This window comes from Apodemus sylvaticus, chromosome 19 (assembly GCF_947179515.1).
Source record: "Apodemus sylvaticus chromosome 19, mApoSyl1.1, whole genome shotgun sequence".
In the NCBI taxonomy this organism is placed as follows: Eukaryota; Metazoa; Chordata; class Mammalia; order Rodentia; family Muridae; genus Apodemus; species Apodemus sylvaticus.
In genome coordinates, this window is record NC_067490.1 from 28,564,512 (window position 1) to 28,589,095 (window position 24,584).

Here is a 24,584-nt window from a genome sequence, read left to right on the forward strand (position 1 = left end):
GATAAATTTAGTTTTGTTTTTCAATCTCATTTTTGGGGGAGTTCCAAAGACTCAGTAGCTATTTGTCTATTTGACTGTACTTATAATAAAAAGGCTATCTAGCATACTGTGCTATAGAATATGCAGTTGAATCATCCTATAAGGAACAGCCTTTTTATGACTGAACTTAAAACTTTGAATCTTTAAATTGTTCACACCACAAAATGCCAATAAAGCTTCTTTTTACCTCTATGGTTGGAATAAATGACTGTTCATCTGGTTGAGTAGCAGATGAAGCTGGCATTTAAGAGCTGTATTGTATGAAAAATACTTTTTATTTACTCAGCGTGTCTGCTATTACATTATCCACAGGGTTAATGTTATGAAATAGAGAAGTCCATTTAAAGGCACCTTACATATTCCACGGCCATCGCACAGCACCGTGACCAGGAGAGGCACTTGGCAAGAGCCTTAGTTAGGGTTTTACTGCTGCGAACAGACAGCATGGCCAAGTCTCATAAGGACAACATTTAATTGGGGCTGGCTTACAGGCTCAGAGGTTCAGTCCATTATCATCAAGGCAGGAGCATGGCAGCATCCAGGTAGGTATGGTGCAGGAGGAGCTGAGAGTTCTACATCTTCATCATCTACATCATCTGAAGGCTGATGGGAGAAGACTGGCTTCCAGGCAGCTAGGATGAGGGTCTTAAAGCCCACACCCAGAGTGACACACCTACTCCAACAGGGCCACACCTAATAGTGCCATTCCCTGGGCCGAGCATATATGAACTATCACAACAAGGGTAAGTAAGGCTCTTGCCACACATGCCTCAAGAATACAGTAACATGGGAAAGTAGGAAACTGATAAGTAGAAAACGAAAACACCTTCTTGAAATGAAATTGACATTTGAAAATATGATCAAGAAAAAAATGTACAGTGACATGAGAGGAAATCCCGAGAAACACGTTCATGTGGAATTACCATCCAACCTCCTAACATTTAGTATCTTATGAAGACTTGACTATCACCAAAGATCACCTTTTTGTTATTGTTTCCATCTCTTAAAAAATGATTATGTGTACCATATGTACATATGTGTACACTGAGAGGCCAGTAGAAGGTGCTGGATCCCCTGGTACCTAGAGTAATAGGCACTTGTGTCGGGAACTGAACTTGGGGTTCCCTAGAAGAGCAGCAAGCACTAGGTCATCTCTCCAGCTCACTTTACATCTTTTTAATGAACAAACAAAATAAGAGGTTCAGAGGGGACAGGGGTGTGAGAGGGCTGGGGGAGAAAGAGAGAGAGAGAGAGAGAGAGAGAGAGAGAGAGAGAGAGAGAGAGAGAGAGAGAGAGAGAGAAGAAATTGGTAGGGAGCATTCTCTGGGATTAGCTAGAGACCTGGGATGGGGGAGGCTCCCAGGGAATCTATGGGGGTGTCCTTAGCTGAGACTCCTAGCAGCAGGGGACATAGAGAATGGAATGGCCACCTCCTGTAGCCAGGGGTGGGGAGGGGGACATCAACACACCCACAAAACCTTTGGCCCTGCCTATAAGATGCACATGGATAAAGGCAGAGCAGAGATTGAGGAAAAGGCCAACCAATCAATGGTCCAACTTGAGACCCATCCCATGGGAGAGAGCCAACGCACATCACTACTAGTGATGCTCTGCTATGTTTGCAGACAGGAACTTAGCATAACTGTCTGCCGAGAGGCTTCATCCAGCAGGGCACAGAAACAGACGTAGAGGTCTAGGGAAACCATCAGGCAGAGCTTGGGGAGTCATGTGGAAGAGTAGAGGGGGAGGGTTGAAGGAGCTGGAGGGTCAAGAATACAAGAAGACCTACATAGTCAACTAGCCTGGAGCCATGGCGGGCTCACAAGAGACTGAACCACCACCAAAGAGTCTACGAGAGCTGGACCTAGGACCCCTACACATTTGTAGACATTCAGCTTGGTCTTCAGGTGGGTCCCTTAACAAGTGGAGTGGGGGCTGTCTCTGACTCTGTTGCCTGCCAGCCATCAGATCACCTTCCCCTCACTGGACTGCCTGGTTGGGCCTCAGTGAGAGAGGATGCACTTTATTCTGCTTCAGCTTGATATCCCAGGGTGGGATGGTACCCAAGCAGGGCTCCCACTTCTCCTCAGAGAAGGGGAAGGGGGAGTGAGGGGAGGTACTTATGAGGTTGGTACTGGGAGGAGAGGAGGGAGGGGCTGCTGTGACCAGGATGTAAAATGAATAAAAAAATTAAAGAAAAAAGGAAAATAAAACAACACAACAACCAAGATAACAGGTGCCATTATGACATTTTTACATGTATAATGTATACTTATATTCACCCATGATCCTTTCTTGTTCCCTTTTCCCTTCATTTTGTCCCATTTTTCCTAATAATTTCCTTTCAACTTCCTTTGTGTGTGTGTGTGTGTGTGTGTGTGTGTGCGCACACACACATGCACACACACACACACACACCCCATGTATATACATAACCTACAGTCTGCATGAGTGAGAACATGAGATACTTTTCTGAGCCTAGCTTATTTAGCTTAACATGAGCACCAGTTTCATATATCTCCCTGCAAATGGCATAATTTAAAAGAACGCTGGTTTTCAGCAAATTCCCAGAGGATTTAACTTAACCTCTGTGATGGTAAAGATTGATTAATTAACCTGACAGGATATAGATTCACTAGGAACCAAGAGTTTGGCACGACTGTGAGGGGATGACCTTGATTAGGTTAGCCTCTGTCCATGTCTGTGAGGACCATACCGACTAAGTCACTTCCCAACCTTCATGGTTTTCATCTTAAAAGGTCCTGATGTTTGTTAAAGAGACTTCATTTTTGCTGCCGAACTAAAGCAGTTTTCCCCAAAATCTAACAATTTAATGTACAGGAAAGACAAAAGTTGCACAAAGGACTCTCTCGGTCCCGAACTTTCATTTCCTACCTATAAATTAGGGACACTGTAGCTGTATCCTTAGACAGTAGGAAAAGAACCAAATAAAATGGAAACTTTGAGAAGCATTTTGCAAACCATAAAACATTGCACATGGAAAGCAGGTAAGAACCACAGAAACTTAGCAATTTGATCTGTACTGTGAACATTTTATTAGACAAACTTCACAGATTCTTAAACTCGCCAACTTTCACTTACTTACGAAAAACAAAAGACAAATATCACATTCCAATATTTCAGGTATGAATAAACTAGTACCACATTAGATGCACTTTATATACCATAAAAGCAAACCGACATTCACAGTTTCAAGCGTACCCAGAAGACACATAAACTTGTTTGGAAACTACACCGTCTTTGTCAACAGATCCCTGTATTTATGTATTGCTACTACTGAGAGATAGAACTTCATGATTATCAAATCATACGAATCGTTTTTTTTTTTTTCTACTCTTGATTTGGAAATTGAAAAAAAAAAAAAAGAGGAGGAATGGAGTTAAGTACCTGAAAATGTTATTTTTACTATGTAAAGTACATTATGGCAAGGAACGTCCAGAGTTCCTTTTGGTGCTTTTGAAATTTAAACTAATCAGCTTTGTGTGTTTATGTGTGTGCCAGATGTGTGAGTACAGGTGTGCAGACACCATGGCACACATGTGGCGGTTGGAGGACAATTTAAGAGTTAAGTTTTCTCCATCCACTGTGGGTTCTAGGGCCAAACTCAGGTCTTTAAGCTTGTAAGACAGCCACTTTCATCTCCTGAGCTGTCTGGACTGCCCAGGAATGACTCCAGAAAAAAAAAAATTAATGTTTTATCAGAGTTTTAAACCTTTAGTGTGAAAAGCAAGTTAAATGACAGTTGCCTTTATCTTAGCATGGAATTTAAAAGTCCTTGATGGGAACTGTAAGCTTATTCTGCACTAGATATAGTTAACGTGTCTAGACATGGAACACATGATTTTTACATTGGCTTTTCACTTATGTGTACAGAAAATGTGCTCATCAACATACACAATCTACTTCTTAAGTCCTAAAACAAAGGCACACAAGTGGGTAGCAACTTATGTGAGTATGTGTGTGTGTGTGTGTGTGTGTGTAGTGTAGTGTAGGCACGAGAATGTGTGGGAGCACCCATGTGTGCTTATTCTGAAGCCAGAGTAGAATGTCAGGTGACGTCCTCTATGCCTTTCTTACTGCCTTGACACAGCCTCTCCCTGATCCAGAAGTCACTTCTTTCAGGTGGGCTGGCTGGCCACTGCTCTGAGGGTCTGCCTGTCTCAGCTCCTCATGTTAGGTTACTTTACTCGTACCCTCAACTATGCCTGTCCTTTTAGATGGATGCTGAGGATTCAGTCACAGGTCCTCATGCTTGCAGAACAAGTGTTCATATATACTGAGCCATCTCCTTAGCCACGACTTATATATTTCATGAGCATCTTCAGTCCATATTTAAAGACCTGCTATTTTCAGATGTGGCCAATTTGTTAGAAATTTCTATGACTTGGGGAGGTTAGTTAGCAACAAAAGGCTGTGCAGCTCTGGATAACCATACAGTCTCCTCTCCTCTGAGGGCTTGGCTGTTCACTCACCCCTCTATGTTGTTGCCTCTAACAACTTAGGTTTCAGCAATTAGGCCAGAAAGACGGAGAGAGAAGGATTTGGTCAAATCAGTCTCCCACCGAAGTTTCTAATGTTGTTATAAGATTTAATACGTTTATAAGTTAAATTTAAAATGATTATAAAGCCATTTACTCTTAACACAAAGGAATGGAATGTAATTAAGGATCACAGTTGTAAAAGTCTTTAACTTTAAGGAATAGTATTTTTCAATTATATATAAGGAGATTCAATAGCTAGCAGCATTGAAATACAGAAATGGTCCCATTTCTCTTTCTTTTTATAAAGTATAATAAAGTGCCCATTTTGAAATGGGCAGACTATCTAGGCTTTCTGTAACTACATCATAGCTCTTTGAGTAGATACAAAGAAACGTAAGAAAAGGGAAAGAATTAGTATTTTGCACATTTGTAAAATGTTGCTACAAGGCATAGAAGCTATGAATGTATTAATAAAATGTCTCTTACATGAGAAACATATTAAGTTGATTTAATTACTTCACAGAAGCAGAGGCTTATTAATACTTATGCTGAGTTTTGCTATTTTCTAAGCAAGGAATGGTTTAGGTGATAAGTAAATCAGTCTAAGTATCATAAGCTTCATCAAAAAGAATCCTCAGAATACAAACCCCAGAAAGTTTAGAATTTGAAAGTAGCAAAACTAGTTAGTGATAATGAAGACATACACATTTAAAAAATGTACCATAGGCTGCTACACGGTCTATTTAAATAAACGTGTTCTTCTATTTAACCAAAAGTTTGTGGTTAATAACGTACTGAATACCGAATAGTCTTATATAGGCACAAACCAGATTATAGTAACTCAAAAGCAAATGCTGCTTCTTTCTACAGTTCAGTGATTAAAAGTAAAATTGCTTTTAAAAAAATGGGAACTGCTACTTACAAGTAAGACAATAGCAAGGATTCCCATCTCCATTCACATAATTCTCATTTGTAGCTTCACATTTCAACTCTGACCTTGACCTTCTTTAGCACTTTAGCAAGTGCGCATAGCAGACGATCAGGGCAGGCCCTAGTTTCAGTCACAAACATTAGCAGGGTCAGTTTGCAGTACCGTGCCTTTTGAATTTTCTCACAGCCCTTACTCTGCATGATATCTAGTAATAATTAAAAAGTGAAGGAACTATTAGTCATCAATAATTCCAGTTCTCACAAGTTCCAGCTTACAAGGGTGGGGTGCGGAGAGAGGCACAAACCAGTGCGCATTATGAATCACTTCAAAGACATTTTCTTGTCCCAGAATGCTATGCTATCCTGAAAGGATTATTACAGATCCACCCCAAGCCCACAAGTTGAAATGCATAATTCATCTTGACTTTTCTGCTTCCACTTCTTATCGATACCCAGTATTATTCTACCTTGAAGACAAATAAGCCTTAGCATTTCTAGTGGGGATTATTATTATTATTTTTTACCCAAATACATTGGACTTCGGTCTCAGTTTAAAGGAAGATGAGTAGCCTCTAAGAGACCTTTCCTCCTCCTCCTCCTCCCCTTCCTCCAGTGCGGGTTCGGCATCCTTGAAGGAGGGAGTGGTGTGAATGATCTGGGTTCGGAATCGGATTTTGTTGAGTCGGGGTTTAATCCGTCCACTCGAGCTGCCTGAGGCTTTGCGACTGGAATCTTTTGCTTTGCTTCCTCCAGTCCATCCCTCGGCGGGGTGGTGGTGATGGTCAGCTCCGTCCTCCACGACCGGCGACAGTTTGTGAGTGATGTGCGAGGGGAGCACCTTTGAAAGTCTCCAGCGCCCACTGCCGCGGCCGGCGGCGCTGTCTCCATCGTCTTCTTCATCCAGGGCTCCCACCAGGTTCTTGATCTCCTCCGCAGTGCTCTCACTCAGATACTGAGAGGCCTTTCTCCCGCTGTAGTCCCTGATGTCTACGTCTGCGTCGTAGGCCCCCACTAGTAACTTCACCACCTCGACGTGCCCGTGCATCGCCGCCAAATGCAGGGCCGTGTAGCCTCCGCTCGACCTGGCATTGATGTTCACTGGCAGCTGGTGTTTGGTGGCAAAGTTGACCAACATGGCCAGGAGCTCCTGCCTGCCGTGCTTGGCGGCCCAGTGGAGACAAGTGAAGCCGGTGATGAAGTCGCGCTTCGACAGCAGGCCCGGCTCACAAGTGAGCAGCCCTTCTAGGCTGTCCCACTTGCCCTCGGAGGCTGAGAGCATCCAGGCGTGCTCCAGGGGATCCAGGGTAACCGAGCCCCCGCCGCTGCTCTCCTCTTCGGCGGACGAAGACGCCAGCGAGGTGCTGTCGGAGTCGCCCCCTCCTCTGCTGCGACCCCCGGAGGAGGAGATGCTCCCAGCGCTACCGTCCCCAGGACCCACGCTCCTCTTTAGTTGCGGGGAGCTGCCCATCACCAGGTCCCGAAAGTTCTGACGGGCAGACCTGGGTGTATTTGGCCCACTAGGGGAACCGCCCCCTTCAGCCTCCTCACCGCCCGGTGCAGGGAGTTTAAGGTTCTCGCTGGACCCGGAGCCCGACGCCCAGGACAAGGCCTCGACCTCCTGTGGCGAGTCCTTACCCTGGGCCCCACCTTGATCAGGGGCTGGAGGCTCCTGGCCGCTCGGTTCGCCATCCAGTCCGAGAGACAGCGGTGAATCTGCCTCTTCCTGGAGCTGGCTATCCTCGCAGGGCTCCGCTGGTAGGTCCGGGACTTGGGGCTCCTCGGTCACCTCGATACGCGGGGGATCCCGCGGGAGCGTGGCCTCAAGCGGCGGGGACTCCCCCGTACAGAACCTTTTCTTGAGATGCACATACTTGGTACCATCCTCCGGATCGGTGCGCACGGTGGCCACCGCGTTGACCAGATCCTTGAAGTGTTCGCGGGCGCGGGTGCGCTCTTCGCGCTGGCCACCCAGGGCGTCCCTGAAGTGCTGCACTAATTCCGAGTGTCGGGCCCGGCCCCCGCGCTCGGCGAGAAAGCGCAGCACCGCCTCAGAGCTCAACTCCAGCGACCCCTCCATTCACCGCGGCTCAGCGTCTCAGCCCCAGGACGGCTCAGCCCGACACCATGGCCGGACGTCTGGAGGATCCGAAGAGCGCCTGGATCTCAGTGGCTGGCAAGCACGCGATCCCAGCTTTCAAGAGTCTTGAGTCCCGGGGAGCGCAGACACCGCCTCACTGGGGCAGTGTCCCAGTAGACACGCCCCGCCACACCCACTTCCGCTTGGGACTCAATCTCTGCGCCAGTCTGTGGCCCGAGGCCACGCCCACTTCCGGGCTCCGCGCGGGCTCGCATCCACGGTTTCCGCTAGTGGCGGGAGTTGAGGGACCCAGAGCTTATTGCTTCGTGGCTCACGTTTCTAGTCCCCCTCATTGCGCACTTGGCTTGTCGTCTACAACGCCCGGCGGGGCACACCCGGGAGAAGCTCGCTCGGAGCGCGGGAACCCCTGGCGGTCCCTGGCGCGTTCCCACAGCCGGCCCCGCCCCAGTCTCTCGCCAGAGGCCGCCCCGCCCATTAACGGCTGCGGGCGCCGGGCACGCCCCGTGCCCCGCCAGTTACGCCCCAGCGGGTCTCTCTCCGAAGCCGCCCGGGACTTGTGTTTGCGTCCGGCCTGAGACCACCGTTTCCCTCCGTCTCACCAGGGCTATGGCCTCATGCGACGAGGTGCGGCAGCTGGTGAGCTCCGCGCCCTTGTGTTCCCCGGTCGCGCTAGAACTCTCTGAGTCCCCGCCCGCCCGCCTGGTCGCCTCTGGGCCGGCGGGATTGTGACCGTGCGGCTCCGGGACTCCGCGTGGCGTGGACTGGGGGCTCCCTGTTGCCCCAGGGCGAGGGCTGAGCAGCCCAACGGGCGACTGCTTGTTGGGCGAAGTTACATTTTCCAGGCTTCCTGGCCCTGGCCGGAGGGGGGTGGTGTAAATGAAATCCAGGGCGATGATTGATGCCTGTCACTTTATAACGGTTTTTTTTTTTAAATCAGGCCTTGGAATCCGCCTGATTTTGCACAGTTGTGTGTACACACGTACGTGGCTGCTGACCGGAAAGTCGGCTTCCTTAGCTTTTCCAAAGCTCGCGGTTTTACTGCACCGCTTGGTGGTTCTGTGTTGCTTTCCCACCCCCTTGTAATGACAAGAACACATGACGGATCCTATGTTTCGTGCGGTTCAAATAACTTTCGCATTAACTTCTTATCTTAGTTGATATTGGGTGTGAGCTGTGGTTATCCGAGTGGTCATACTGTTTTCATAATAGCAATCTCTTGTGATCTTGCTTTTGTTCCCATCATTTTAGGACTGTACCTGGAATCTTCCAGATGTCGCAGGGGGGTAGAATAGACTCTGTTTCTACTTCCCTAATAGCTGCATGCAGTAATGTTTTTCTACTTTAAGAAACTAATATTTCCCTTATCCAGTATTAATGAAATCAATCCTCTTAACTATTAAATCCTTTGGCATTGGTAGTATTTTTGTCGGATTCTTAATCTCAAGCAACTTTACTCCAATAAACATTTCCCAAGTAACTTTCTACTTACCTACAGCACGTGACTCTTAATATTATTTTCCTATGCTTTATTTTAGCTGTAGAATTTATTTCGATAGACTAAAATAAAAATAACGAGAAATAGATAAATGCTATAATTTCTATGTGAAGTTGGACCCTGATCATTGACATGAAAAAAAGAGTCAATACTTAAGCTATGCAAACCTTAATGGCTGTCCAGTGAAACTATTCTCATTAAAAAAAGTATCAGCCGGGCGGTGGTGGCCCACGCCTGTAATCCCAGCACTCTGGGAAGCAGAGCCAGGTGGATTTCTGAGTTCGAGGCCAGCCTGGTCTACAGAGTGAGCTCCAGGACAGCCCGGGCTACACAGAGAAACCCTGTGTGTGTGTGTGTGTGTAACAAATCCAGAAAACCAAAACCAAAACCAAAAAAAAAAAAAAAAAAAAAAAGATCATCACCCATTTAGTGATTTACCAGTACTATCTAATTCTTTAGTGTGATGAAACCTTCTTGTTAGATGTATCCACACTAATACAACTTTTCCTCCTGGAAATATACATTGGACACGGTAACTACATTCCCACCTATCACCCATATTTGCCATGATGTGTACTGTGGGTGAATTTTTTGATATTTACATGTGGATGGAGTTTTACCATATTTGGAATCTGTTTATTGCTTTGTGTAGGAAGAGGTTTATGTTGTGGCTCATACTTTTATAGAAAGCTGAAAACATTGGAATTACTATTTGCAGTTATTAGTAATAGCATTTATAGGTGACATGTTCTTAGCAACAGTCATAGTTTTATTAGCTGTTCTGTGCATCTGGGATGTCTCAGAAGATGAAGCTGTGTTATTGTTAAGCTAGTTGTTGCCCTCCATCAGGTAGTTGTTGAGACTTTATATGTGCCGCTATATCCTTGTTTGCTTGTTTAAATCCATTCCACATGTAACTGTATTCATTACCTTTATAGATAATTGAAGGTGCAGCGACTATAACTTCATCTGGAAAAGTCCTGGTCTTGGGTGTTCTGGAATAGTGCCAGTTCTCCTTCTAGGTACCACAGTTTTTTTAAGATTATATGTTGGAGGTTCTGTTTTGAGAGATGTGGTTACTGTATTGTCACAGTGAATTCACAGTGAACCATGATTTCACCCTAACTAGGCATTCTAGGATTTCCAATTTTCTTTTGCAGACTCTTAAGACCTTTTAAGTTAAGGAATAAATCGGGGAAATGTTTTTAAAAGTAAAGCAAAGTTGAGATTTAAGATGTAACGTGAAGTCAAGTGACATGTTTGACATGCAGCCTTAGAGAGCAGTGATGTGGGGGGACAGTGAACTCAGTCTTGGGCACTTCACTGTCACTTCTGCTTCTTTCTTTTAGCATGGAAGATGTTTGAGAACTCTTGTAAGAGAAGACAATGGCTTTTGCTATGTATAACATAACCATGATGGAAGGAAGGGTAAAGTCTGTCAGCTCAGCCATAGGACATTTAAGGCAATCCAAAGCTTCTTCTTTTAAAGAATCCCCATTCCTGTGATACCCAGGCCTGAGACAGATGACTGAGCGAAACGAATGGCAGTTTAGTAGAGATGATGCAGTAATCACCTAGTCAAGTACCGACTAGAGGAGTGTTTATTGGCAGAGGTGTAAGTCATACAGGAGGCTTGGGTTATTTTCACATATGTCAGGTGTGAGTAATATAATTGGAGTAAGAACATAATACGCAGTATGAAATATGTGCTTTAAATGACCCTTTGCTCTTCAGCGTCAGTTGGCTCCTGGACTTCTGGGAGTTGGAGAGGGTATAAAAGGAGAGGAAAGGGAGGGAGGAGTAAGGGAGATAGGGTGGTAATAGCAGAGGGACTGGTGGGATTGCAGAACAGGCAGAAGTAGGGCCAGGAGATAGAAGAGTGGGTGGGGTTAGAGAAGACAGGTGATGGCAGCTGAGCTAGAAGGAGCTGAGCTGAACCAGAGAAGATAGAAAGAGGACCCAGGAAGAACCACAAAGTAGGCTTTTTTTTAAAGGCGCACAAAACGAAAAAGCAACGTTTACAAAAGCTACAATAATTCAAAAGTTAAAATATACATTGTAAAGAGTAAGAAGGGGTTTGAGGTGAGTTAAAGATGTGTGTGAGTGGGGGTGGTAGGGAGCTGATATGCTGGTTTGCTTCTAAATTGGAATGCAAATTTGGAGACTTTCATATTTTTCTGTCTTGAGGGGCAGGGAGATCAGTTGGATTCAAGAGAGGGTTAAGGGAGGCTGAAAAGGGGGGCAGAGAATAGCATCAAATATTGTTTACATGTTTAAAAAGTCATAAAATCATTATTTTATATAAATGGTATATGCTAATGTCAATAGGGGAACCGGATTAAGCTTATGGTGATAAATACCTTTAAACATTTGGGTGTGGGAGTGGGATATGGTGTGTGTGTGTGTGTGTGTGTGTGTGTGTGTAAGTGTATGTGTGTATGACGAGGCAGGGGGATGATAAAAATTCAATGTCAGCTTAGATACATAGTGAGGTCAAGACTGGCCTTGGTTAGGTAGAGAGACATTATCTCAAGTAACAAAACAAAAACTAAAATTCCTAGTTCAGTCTACCCCCCATATTTATGGAGGCTGTGAGAAATCCTTTTTTTTCTTAGATCTATTCTTTATTTACATTTCAAATGTTGTTCACATTTCTGGTCACCCCCTTCCCCCGGAAAACCCCCTAACCCATCCCCTCTCCCCCTGCTCACCAATCCACCTACTCCCACTTCCCTATCCTGGCATTCCCTTATACTGGGGCATCAAGCCTTCTCAGGACCAAGGACCTCTCCTCCCTTTGATGTCCAACAAGGCCATCCTCTGCTGCACATGCATCTGGAGCCATGGGTCCCTCTGTGTACTCTTGGGTGGGTGGTTTAGTCCCTGGAAGCTTTAGGGGTACTGGTGGTTCATATTGTTTCTCCTATGGTACTGCAAACCCCCTCAGCTCCTTGGGTCCTTTCTCTAGCTCATCCTTTTTCTAGTTAGATATATCTAGAAAGAAGTGATATATTGTGAAATAAGTATAGAATTTATTCACAGATACTTAAATATTTTGTGAGGTGTCTATACTTATTTTTTATGAACAAATGAATATTACACACAGTGATATGTTTTGCTACATGCATATTAATTAGCAAGAACATTATTTTGAGCACAAATCAGGCCAGAATTACTTGAATACATTTGAAAGTTCAATTAGAAAGATGTCTTATTGAGGGGAGTTGTTACTAAGGTAGTACTGTATCTATATAGGTAGAAAATGTTACAAGTGTCTTCCTTAGTTTAAGCTGACACCTGGACATAGTTCGGTGTCATCTGTGGCAGTCTCAATGAATAGATTGCCCGGATCAGGTTGCCAGGTGACCATGTCTGTGAGGACTATCTTGACTATTAGTTGATGTAGGAAAACCCAGTCCCCTGTTGGCAGTGCATCCCTGGCAGGAAGTTCTGAGCTGTATCCGAAATCTAGCAGAGAGAAAGTCAAGGGATGGCTCTTGTTCTCTAATACAGTTTGCTAGTCTGTATCTTTTGTTGGGGAATTGGAACCACTAATATTCATAGTTACGACTGAAATATGTGTATTGGTTTCTATAATTTTATTTAATTTTGTAGTGTTTTCCTAAATCTGTTTTGGTTTGTTGTTCTGGTATTTATTTTCCCCTTTGGTCTTTTGGGTATTTTCTCTTCAGTTTGCAGTATTCCTTCCATTCCATACAGTATTCTGCAGTAATCCTCCTCCCATTATTTGGCTTAGTGGTCACAAATCCCATTAGCTTTAATTATGTGAAGTTTTAAGTTTTCAATTAAGACAGGAAATTTTACCAAGAATAATAGTCTGGATCGACACTTTTTGGTCTTTCAGAACTCAGAATATAAATCTCTAAGCCTCTCTTGACTTAAACCTTTGTATTGAATCATCAGTTATTAACATGCTTGGATTACTCGGTTGCTGTGATTAAATATGCAGACCAAAAAAATGTGGGGGAGGAATGAATTTATTTGCCTTACACTTTCAGGTCACAGTGCATCACTGAAGCGAGTCAGAGTGGGAACCATGTAGGAACAGTGCTTGCTGGCTCCAGTTCAGACTTGCTGGGAGTCTCAGGCTCAGTCCAGAACCACCTACCCAGGGGTGCTGGGCAGATCTACAGAGGGCTGGGCCACCCATGTTAATCACCAGCCAAGACATTATCTTACGGAAATGGGACTTCCTCAGAAGACTGCTCAGCAGCTGAAGTTAATGAGGAAAAATACCACTTCTGTGTTCTGTTTTTAGAATTTTAACTGTAATACGACATGGAGAGGTTTTTGTTATTGTTGTTTTTGTTTTTTTTCCTGGTCCTGTCCATTGGTGTTCTGTTAGGCCTCTTATATCTGGATGAGCAGAATGATAGGGAATTCTTCTATCTCCATAATTCATAAAGTTGGTTTTTTCATGGTGACCCCACAATCTCTTGTGTTCCTTCCCCACTCACTGACCTTGGCAGAAAGGTCTGGTTCCTCTCCAGTGCCTTCAAGCCCTGATGCTCCTGACTCCTGCCTTGTCCACACTGCTGGGCAGGCTTGCTGCTGGGCTTTGCATCAGCGTTATTATACTTTCTTTTCCTTTTTCAGCATCATTTCAGTCTGGCTTTTCTTTACCAATTCTCTCTTTATTAAAGTATTTTTCTTTAATTTTACTTAAATTTTTTAAAGGACATTTCTGTGTAGCCTTTTCATATCTGGAATTTACTTCTCTTGGGGTGCATCCATGTCTTCTTTGAATTTCTGAAATTTCCTTCCTTTCTCCTTTTCTTGACTTGCATTTTTTTAGTTCAACCTCCCCTTTTTTCTTCTCCTGTGAGATTGGCACTCAGAACCATGGCACTGTCCCCGGTCTTCCCCTGAGAGTGAGCAACTATCATTGATAACATACTACCCAGTGTCAACATACCCTTGGTCGGGCTCCGCTTCTTTTGGTATGCCTGGGTGCCCTAAACTAGGTCAGCTCTAACTTGCTTCCCGCTTCTGCCACTTTACCTGCACGTTTCGAGTCCCCGTATGCTGGGGCATCCAACTCTGGTCCCATCCTGCCTGCTCCCCTCTTCTCATATGTGCTGTGACCCCTCACATGCCTGGATGTCCTACCCTGAGGCAGCTACAGCTGATTTGCTCCTTGCTTCGGAAGCCTCTGCCACTGCATTGATCTCACGTACCTTGCTGTTTTACTCTGGGTCAAGACCAGGCTGCTTCCCACCTGTGCTGCAGTATTGTGGGTCACTGTGTACCTGGGCACTCTACTTACTCTATGTCTATTCTGGTCCATGTCCCATCTCTGCCACCTCGGCTGACTGAACTTTGTTGTTTGAAAATTTCCGAGAGGAGATAGATGTAGGGGAGCTGTATGTCAAAGCTTTCTGCCTTTCTTAGGCCGCATTGTAGCACAGATGATGGCTAGAAGGCAGTCACTGCTGTTCGTCTCCGTGGCTCTATTTTTCTCCTTTATGTTTTTCACCCACACTGTACTAACCTTCATACTGTATACTCACCTACTGTCTGCCTTATAGTTGTAGGGCAGATCGCACACAAGCACCTACTCAGGAGCTATCTTTGGATCCTTGAATGAAAGACACACAATTAGCTTATTTTTAAAATGCTGTGGCTATCTCAAGGGCTGGGCGTTCCTCAGTCTTGGTAGGAGGGATGGGATGCAGGAGTGGCAGGAGAGAAAGCCAAGCAGCCATATGAGATTTTGGGTAAATGGCCGTGGACCACTTCCCCAACTGGGCCTCGGGTAGAAAGTTGTTACCTGCTCCATAATTCTTTCCTGGCAAAATTACATTCTTAACGCCAAACTGTCCCAAGGCTCCACTCTTATACCAGATAGAGGAAAATCATACCAACAGTCCCATTAAAATGTTTTTTGACCTTAAATTATTTTTTTGACCTATAATAACTAATTTTCATTGTCACATGATGGGATTTATAATCATCATGTGTTCATGAGGGTGTTTGCAGAAGGATTTAACTGAACAAGGAGCACATCCTGAGTGGGTGGGGCCCAGAGAGAATAAGGAGAAGGCAAACTGTACCAGCATTTCATCTCTTTCTGCTTCATAAGTGCAGACATCAGAGCTGCGTAGACTCCTGCCGCCACCACGATTGCTGTCACAATTGACTAATGCTGTGAGCCTAAATAAACCCTTCCTTGAGTTGCTTTTCTTAGGTATTTTGTTACAGCAAGGAAAAAAGGAACACATCCATCACCTTTATACTATACTATAATTTATACTAAATTACCTGTGACAAGTAAAAGTTTACTTTGACTCAGCCTTGGAGGTTTTATTCCAGGACCAGTTTACTTCAGTCCATTGGGCATGTGTCAGAGACTCATGTCTTGTAGGGACTGAGTAGTAAACCAGAGAGAGAGAGAGAGAGAGAGAGAGAGAGAGAGAGAGAGAGAGAGAGAGAAGAGTCTTTTGAGAGTCAGGAAGCAAAAGAGAGAAACAGACCAGTATCCCACAGGCTTCGTTGAGGGCACTCTTGAAACTATCTTAGCACTGCACTAAGCTCCCCTCATATTCCCCTTTTGGGTATTACACCAAGGAAGGGACAAGCTTCTAACACTTAGGCCTCTGAGGGACATTTCAGATTCAAAGTTAAGCAGATCCTAAACATCAGGAGCTCATTATATGATCTAAAATTGTATTACATTTGTTCTAGTTAGTTTCTTTGATGCTGTGATAGAACACTGACCTAAAGCTACTTGGAGATGAAGGGATTTATTTCATCTGAACTTTACAGTCCATCATCAAGGGAAGCAAAGGCAGGTCAAGACAAGAACCTGGAGGCAGGAGCTGAAGCAGACTCTGAAGAAATGTTACTATGAAGGAATGTCTTATTTCCCACGGTTTGGCCAGCCTGCTTTCTTACACAACCCTGGACTACTTACCCACAAGTGACACCACCCACGGTGGGGCTGGGCACGCCTTCATCAATCATCAATCATCAATTAAAAAACTGACCTATAGACATGCCCACAGGCCAGTCTGTTGGAGGTTGTTCTTCAACTGAGATTCCCGGTTCCTAGGTACTCTAATTCATTTCTAGTTGGCACAAACTAACCAGAACAATACTTTCCTAGTTCCCTACCCTCTTACTCTTTTAAAGTAAGATTTAATATACTTTTTGTTAAAGGTTCATGTAGTAAATATTGTCAGGTTTGTGAGCTATGTGGTCTGTCAAAAGCTGCGGAACTGCCATTGCTTCTGGAAAGCAGGGTATGTAAATGAATGGGAGTGGCACTCCTCCTAACACTTGGCCATCTAGACTCTACACAATCACAGATTTTCTTCGTTCTCTTTAGATGACTCTGACTCTTAGAGGTGAGAGTTGTTTGTAAAGTCTTCAGTATTTAGGTTCTAGAGTTACCCATGGCTTAGTTCTGTGATTCTTTCTCTGTTTCTTGTTTGTGGCTTTCTTTCTATTGATCATTATTTCAGTTGTGATCTTCTGTTCCATATTCTATATGCTTTTTACTTAGAAAAATAAACAGTAGTTGAGAGCCTCATACATTAATGTACTGCATAATATGTTTATGACATCGTCCCATTCCAACTCCGCTATTATCCCCTGCAAAACTGCCTCTCAGTGATCTTTATAATTATTACGTGCATGCACGCATGTGTACACACACACACACACTCACACACACACACAAAACACTAATGGAATCCAATTAGTATTGCCCATGTGTATATATATGTTAAAGGCTGACCAAGGATTGTTTCTTTTTCTTTTTTTTTCCATCTCTCTTTTTTTTTTCCTGGTTTTTTGAGACAGGGTTTCTCTGTGTAGCCCTGACTCTGTAGACCAGGCTGGTCTCGAACTCAGAGATCCACCTGCCTCTGCCTCCCAAGTGCTGGGATTAAAGGCGTGCACCACCACCGCCCGGCCAAGGATTGTTTCTACTTGCTGTGTTTTGATCTACTCCCAGACCAAACCTATTAAAACAAGAATAAATTCATGTTTCTTTTATGCAAAAATCCTTTTTATTTATTTATTTGCAAAAATCCTTTTAAAGCCATTCTTTATTTTTTTTAAGATCATAATTACATCTCTCCCCTCCTTTTCTCCATGCAAACCCTCCCATATACCTACCCATCTTGCTCTCTTTCATATTTGTGGCCTCTTCTTTTTCTTTAGTTGTTGTGTGTGTGTATATGTATATATAAATATATATTCACATTATAAAATATTTACACATAACTGTTGTATATAATGTAATATACATAATTTGCACGTTTTATATAACATATGATACAAAATATATAATAGTATAACCCTGTTCTGTTTGTATAGTGTTGTTACAAGCGTATGTTTTTAGGGCTGACCATTCGGTATTAGATCGAATTGGTGTACTCTTCTCTGGGGAATATTGTTTCTCCTGTGCTCAGCATTCCTCAGTTCACTTTAGTTTGTAGTTCTTGTGTAAGGCCAAGAGCTCTTGAGATCTTCCTCATGTATGTTAGCATGTTTATTGGTGTTATCCTTGTTTAGTTAATGTTTAAGCAGTCATTCTGGTGAGACGTGATAGAAATGGCTCCTTATATTTGTAGGAGACACAGTCTCACAGCAAACACCCTGTTCCTCTGGCTCATATAATTTTTCTGCCCCCTTCCCACAATGATCCCTGAACCTTAGGCGTAGGAGTTTTGTGGTAGATTTATCAGTTGGGGCTAAGCTCCACATTTCTGCATTTTGATTGGTTGTGGTTTTCTGTCATAGTCTTCATCTATTGCAAATAGAAGTTTCCTTGATAAGGGATGAGGACTCCACTTGTCTGTATGTATAAGAACAAATATTTAGAATGTTGTTAGGGTTTTATGCTGGTTTAGTAAAGTGGTAGTTATAGGTTCTTTAAGATCCATCAGTATCTATGACTTCGCTCTTCCTGTCTAGGTTTACAGTACCAGGAATGATTTCCTTCTTATTGATCAGGTCTTAAGTCCAGTTGGAGAGCTGTTGATTATGCAAAGGTATGCATGCTACTACTGCACCTTTAGGTTTATCGTGTCGTGCTATTGTGGTTCATAGCATCATAATTGGGTAGGACTATTGGTTGTCTCTTTTGGAAGCTTACATTGTGCTTCTGGTATCATCAAAGTTAGTCCTCAGGGAGGAGAACTTCATGTCAGATCAAACTTGGACTGGGCCTGTGTCAGAAGTGTCTTCAACAATAGGGACTTACCTTCCACATCGTGGTAGCAACCAAGGGCAGTAGCCAATAGCCTGCAGTATTTTGGGAATCTCTTAGACAACCCTGATCAACTATTCAAAAGAATGCTTCATATGCTTGGTGTGGGTTTTTCTCTTGGATGGTCTATCACTCTTGAGTAAAACATTGTCTAGAACTACTACAGTACCCATTAAATAGTAGGTGTTTGTGATATTACATTGAATATCAAAGTGTGGAGGTTGTAGTCAAGGAACTCTTATTTACTTACTAATCTCAAAGTACAAAAGTAGTAATGCTGGTCCTGGAAGGATATCAGTGGTTAAGATCACTGGTTGCATTTTCAGAGGATCTACGTGACAGCTCACCACCACCTGTAACTTCAGTTCTGGAGTATCCAGTGCCCTCTTCTAACCTCGTGGGCACCAGACTTGACATGTTGCACAGACATGCATGTAGAGAACACACCACTACACATAAGAATAAAATAAAACATAGTGACATGTCCATTTTGGGTATGCCAAGGAGAAGCTGTAAAGTGCTTCCTTTAAGTGAAAAGGTAGACTGTTGTACACTTAGGAAGGGAAAAACATAAAATTATATGCTAGGGTTGAAAAGATATACAAGGGAAGAAAAACTTACCCGTGAAGTTGTCGGGAAAGAAAATGAAATGTAATATTTTTATTACAAATCACAAAAGTTATAATGAATAACTGGTTAGGCACTTATTTAAGATAGAAAAGGTGTGTAGGGGTCTACATGACTGGACTATAGTTTCATTCGTCTACCAAGGCTCTTGGGATATGTTCCCTGCCTCCCCATAAAGAGAGACTACTGTTTCCAATTGCACCACACCCATGCAGAATCTTAGCTTAATTGTTCCTGCTTATCGTAACATCCACCCAGTGCCCGTAGTTTCAGACTCAGGGAAGCACTTGTGAATCTGTAACACGGGACCCACAGCCTCCTCTTTGCTTCAGCGCGCCTTCGGCCCTCCGTGCCCTTGCAGTGGGGGATTCCGTAGGCCCGAACAATAGTTCTTTGCGTCTTTGTAGCTGTGCCATTTACGCTCACATATTTTGCTTTGTCAGCTCTTCTACTCTCTTTGCTTTATTTGCTGACTGCGGGCTTTTTCTTCCGTAGTGCGCTCTGACACTTCAGAGTTCATTCTATTACATGCATATGTCCCAACTGGACTAAAATTTAAACTACATAGGTATTGACTAACCTAGCTTTGAGCCGCAATACTTTAAAATATATAGCTATTTTTTAAAATTAATACTTAGTTCATTTGTGGAGCAAGTCAAACTGTAATATTGGTAGATTTTCTTCTGTTTCTTAGGTGTCACCTCCCCACCCCTGCCCTGTCCCAGGAAGGTGCCTTTTGAGATGTTCTGTGAACAATTCCGATTTCCCTCCCTTCCCTGGCTTCTGTTGCATTTTATTTCCCTGGCCTTGGTAAAGCCAGAAACATCTCAACGTCTAGTTTTTCTCATTTGACTTACATGGAACAGGGTCCAAATATATCCGATTTAGTTCCCACAACAACAAAATAGTTTATTGTGTCTTTCCTTGTTAATCCATCATGTCTGTGATGCAGTTTCTACAACTCATTCTTCATTGTCACCACATCATACTTTCATGATGTTTTGCTCAGAATTATAGTCTGAATTGAAAGGGACCCAAGAAAACCATTATTTTTATATCCCATCGAGTTTCCAAAACAAGGTTTGCCTCTTCATGTGCCAAGATTAACAAAATGAATCTGAATTTTCTCCAGTTTCTTTCTAGTTTATGCATTGCTTACAGATTTTTAAATGTTCTGGAAATAGCTTTTGTCATACCTGCGTTAGGGAAACTTGGCTTCCCTGATATTTTTTTGCCTGTTATTATCATCAAAGGATCATGCGGAAGGTGTATATTCAAACATCTGTAGTCTGTTTTATGGAGAAGAAACTCACCACAAGCTGAAGTGGACGTAGGCAGATTTTAACAGGATCTCGGGGAGAGGGTCCCAAGGAGTAGTGTGACTAACAAAGGGTGCTGGGCTCCCCAAAAGCTCTGGACTTGGGCCTTGGGGGCTTAAACAGTAATATAAATCATGTCAGCAGGGGCCTGCCCTCTAGCAGGGAGACAGAACTTTTATCTGGAGAAAGTAAACTAGTGGTAGATAAAAGATTTATTGGTCTCAGCCTGCAAAGATACACATGAAACTAGAAGTCCCAGATTAGGTATAATACATGAATGTCAGGCTGAACCAATCCGAATGTCCTCAGAGGTTACCTTTCATGCCTAAGAAAATATTTGTCCCTGTGTTAGATTAGATAATATGGATAAAACAGTAGGGAACTTAGTGCTCAGTGTCACTTCCTGATAAAATTTATTACCTGCTCACACCTGAGCATGTGTGTCTTCGTGATGCCCCACACATGGCAGTCTCTAGGCTGTGCCATGGAACAATGCCACTTATACTTAAAAAAAAAATGCTGGCGAGGAAGTGGCTTTCAGTTTTTAATCAATAATGAATTGTGATTAGACTTTGTGTTTAGTAGGTAGTTGAGTTATTAAGTAAAATTAGATGTAGCAAAAAGGGTTTCCCTTTTGTAAGATATGGAGGCAAAGGTATTTGTTCCAGCTTAGTTCATTATAATAACAGCAAAAGGTACTGTCAGCTATAAAAAAAGTATCCATGTATACAGGACAGTGAAGAATAAAACACTATATCATAGAATGAGGTAGATAATAGTTATGTGAAACTGTCTCTTGGGGAGACTCAGAACAGCAGCAGCAAACACAGTGCAGACCAGTTGGCTGCTCTTGAGGGACACCCACTGGAATCTTGCACACATGTGCATTTAGACTGGTACATCTTCCCTGGAAGGATCCATGAGAGACTGTGACCTTCCAGGACAGGACCAAGATACTAAGGAATCAGGAGTGAATGCATCAGAACTGGTTTTTTAATATTCTTTTTTATTATTAATTTTTTGAGAATTTTATATAACAGTATTCCATATCATTTCTTTTCCTATCTCCCCCCTCTAACTTTGTTATATCTTCTCAACCATATTCCCTCTCAAATTCATGAGCTCCTTTTCTTTAATTATATATGTATATATATGAATACAACCTGCTGAGTCCAATTTAGTGTTGCTCTTATGTATATATGTTTAGGGCTGAGTAGTTAGGATTAGATAACCTTCAGGGGGCTCTTCCCTGAAGGAGACTGATTTCCTCTCAGCAACAGTTAATTGTTCTAGCTCTTCATTTAGGTATAGGGGATTGTGAGGTTTTCCTGCCCACACTGGATGTCAGCTGGCACTGTCATTGTACTGGGTTTACTTAGACAGCCAGGTTGTTGAGATTTATGGATGGAGTTTCTCTGCCATGTATAGAAGACACTCTTGCAAATGTCCAGGTCTTCTGGCTCTTACATGCTTTTGCCCCCTTTTGAGGTATTCCCTATGTGTTAGGTATAGAGAGTGTGTTGTAGAATTTCAGGGCCTTGTTCATGCTAGGCAGGTGCATTGCCAACTGACCTATAATCTCAACTCCTTAATATTAAAGAAAAATTATTTCAGATAGTAGTGCTACTGAGTCTGCGCAGCTTGTCTCTTTCCTCTTTTCGTAACTGTTGGAGATAGTATGCTTGGATTTGGCTTACAAATTGTGACAGTAACCTTATCTATCATCCAGATCATACTTGTTAACCTCATTCCTTTTTGTCCTTAGGAAATTTAGGAATAGTGATATGCAGAGCTCAGTTTTGTCATAAGAATTGTTCAAGACAATGCACTTACTGGGTTAGTACAAGTGAGGCACATACGATAAGTCTTTTGTACACACACACCCCTAGATTATTCATACAACAGAAGATTGGTAAATTCTTCTTTTGGTGTATATACTTAATGACTTCTAGTTCTATACATTTTCCTGAGAATGTTGTTTCTTCTCCCCTGGCCCCACCTCTCTTTTGTGCCTGAATAAAATTCTACATACATTGCATGGATTGAATACATTAGTTAACTCTGAATTTAACTAATGAATCACCAGTTTTGCATTATTGTCACATTAAGTAAATAAATAAAAGCATTTTTCCCTTGGAATCATTTAACCCAGATTAAGACCAGATTTGAATTCTCTACTTTATATTCCCTGTGTCTTCATCCTCCTCACAAAGAGCTTCTTCTGGTCTGTAGTTTTGAGCTGCACAGAAAGCCTTACATGGGGGAAGGGATGGGATACCTGACAGAAATGTTTAACAGAAGTTTACAAGGGATTAAGTCACTGACTCCAACTGACCCAGATAGCAAACAGTATTATGACACCATTTTTCATCAGTCAACATCCAAATGTTGTGTTGAACTTTTATGGTGGGTATTTGTTTAAGAAGATTGCTTTCATCTTTTGCATTTGCTACTTTCAACAAATGATACACATGTATTGTTTTGGGACACAGGTGTGAAAGAGTTCATAATTTAAGATTACAGCTATGGTTAGTTTAGGTTGTAAAAGTTTATTACATGGGCAATCCAAGGTAAGTAAGGTTGATTATTACATTGTTTTCTTAAAAGCTGAGTAAACAAAAAGCCTGAGTACACATTTGGATAGCAGTCTTAAGGTATAAGTGACCTTTACATAATGCATTGCTACAATATATGTCTGTGTATATATAACACATTTTCTTTACTTATTTATTTATTAATGGACAGCTAGCCTGGCCCTTTTCCTACCTGTTATGGACAGTCTAGGAATGAACATGGACATAGAATTATCTCTGCTGTCTGCTGACAGAGTCCTTCGGGTATATAACGCAATAAGGATATAGTTCCCATGGTCACATGGTATTTCTGTTTTTCAGTTTTGAGGAACCTCCCTGTTGATTTCCATAGTACTGGATCAGTTTACATTCCCAGCAGCAGTGTATGAGGGCTTCTCATTCCCAGATTATTACTCCCATTTGCTTGTTAATTTGTTATTTGATGATAGCTACTCTGACTGGGTTGAGATGGACTCTCAAAGCAGCTTAATTTTTATTGGCCTTTGTTTTTCTTGAGACTTTCTGTTCAGCTCCTTGACTTGTTTATTGATTTAAATGTTTTTTATTTTAATTTAATTTTTTACAATTCTTTATGTTAAAAGTAAATTTGGGGGTCACAAAGAAAGAAGTGTCCGTTTACTCTTGATCAAGAGTGTGCATTGCTCACCAAGCACAACAAGTACGTGGGAACATGAAGTGCACTTACCTTCTCATCCTAGTGCTGATGGTGCTGACTGTACATGGACACACTTCCTCTGGCGTTATCAGCTAGGAGTGCAGTGCTCAGATACCAGAGCTATCTGGACATTTTTTATTCAAACCATCACAAATACCATGGCTGATTGTAGAGGGTGAGGACATCTTTTCTCCACCTCATTCTGTGTCCTGTCTCTTTGCTCTGGTCATTGTTTGCATGACCCAAGTTTTGAAATTTCATATAATCCTATTTGTCAATTCTTGGGTTATTTTCTGTGCCATGGGTTAATCTAGGCAATTGCTTAATGAAGGCTTTCCACTCAGATAACTCTAGGCTGTGTCAAGTTGATAGTCAAAACTAAGTAGGACATTAGCTATTTTAGGTCGTTTTATCTAATAGGATGTTATGTCACACAAACATGGGCAATAAATGGCTTAAGGTTTTAAGGATCAAAGATAGCAAAGATAATTTGACTCTATACCTGTAGTAGTCAGGTCTCTGCATGATCACTGAGTTCTAATCAATCAGCCTTGTAGATCATTTAATGCTGGTGTACTGTCTTTGAGGAATGTTAGTGATAAAGTTCTCATTTTCTGATTCTATTATTTGATTTCCCACAGAACTTTTTGTTGACCTTTTTCTCTTCTTGACCCATAAGAATCACAATTTTCTCTTACTGGAATACTTTTTTTGGTTGTATGGTAGGTAGTGTGGAGATTGGGGTTTTATGCATGTGAATATTCTGATCTCATCAGTCATGGCGACCCTGGTTATGGGTTTTGTTCTGGCAGTTCTAGGGATGATTCTGACTCCTAGGATGTGGTTTTCACTTCTAAAATATGGCTCATTGCAGTTTCAAAGCTTTAAATTTAAGCTCTGCCCATCTGCCCAGAATAGGCACTCTTCATATATATCTTCATGTGTGTCTGACTCTTAATGGCCCTGTGGGATTTTTGGGTTTCTTTATTGTGCACAGTTTTAGTAAGCATGAATTAGAAAGGAATATGCAGAGTTTGGATTGTTCCCTCTCTTCAGTGCCTTTTCTAAGTTTTCACCTAGACTGCTT

The 24,584-nt window shown here is 42.6% G+C and overlaps 2 protein-coding genes across 7 annotated transcripts in view; one reads left to right on the forward strand and one right to left on the reverse strand.

The window, feature by feature from the left end:
* Positions 1–3,413: 3,413 nt before the first annotated feature.
* Positions 3,414–7,675, reverse strand: Sowahc (sosondowah ankyrin repeat domain family member C). Its single transcript, XM_052162974.1, has one exon. The coding sequence runs from the start codon at positions 7,546–7,548 to the stop codon at positions 5,992–5,994; it is 1,557 nt and encodes a 518-aa protein (XP_052018934.1). The 5' UTR covers positions 7,549–7,675; the 3' UTR covers positions 3,414–5,991.
* Positions 7,676–8,060: 385 nt separating this feature from the next.
* The window catches only part of Septin10 (septin 10), an 81,596-nt gene continuing 65,072 nt past the window's right edge, over positions 8,061–24,584 (forward strand). The window contains exons 1-2 of one of the 6 annotated variants that reach the window (XM_052162977.1): positions 8,061–8,205; positions 10,003–10,086. Coding sequence is in view for 4 of the 6 variants with exons in the window: in XM_052162975.1 (XP_052018935.1) it covers positions 8,176–8,205 (30 nt within the window). In the remaining 2 variants the exon portion in view is untranslated. The remainder of the gene's footprint in view (positions 8,206–10,002; positions 10,087–24,584) is intronic. The other 5 variants (XM_052162978.1, XM_052162975.1, XM_052162976.1 and 2 more) reach the window with 5 other exon arrangements.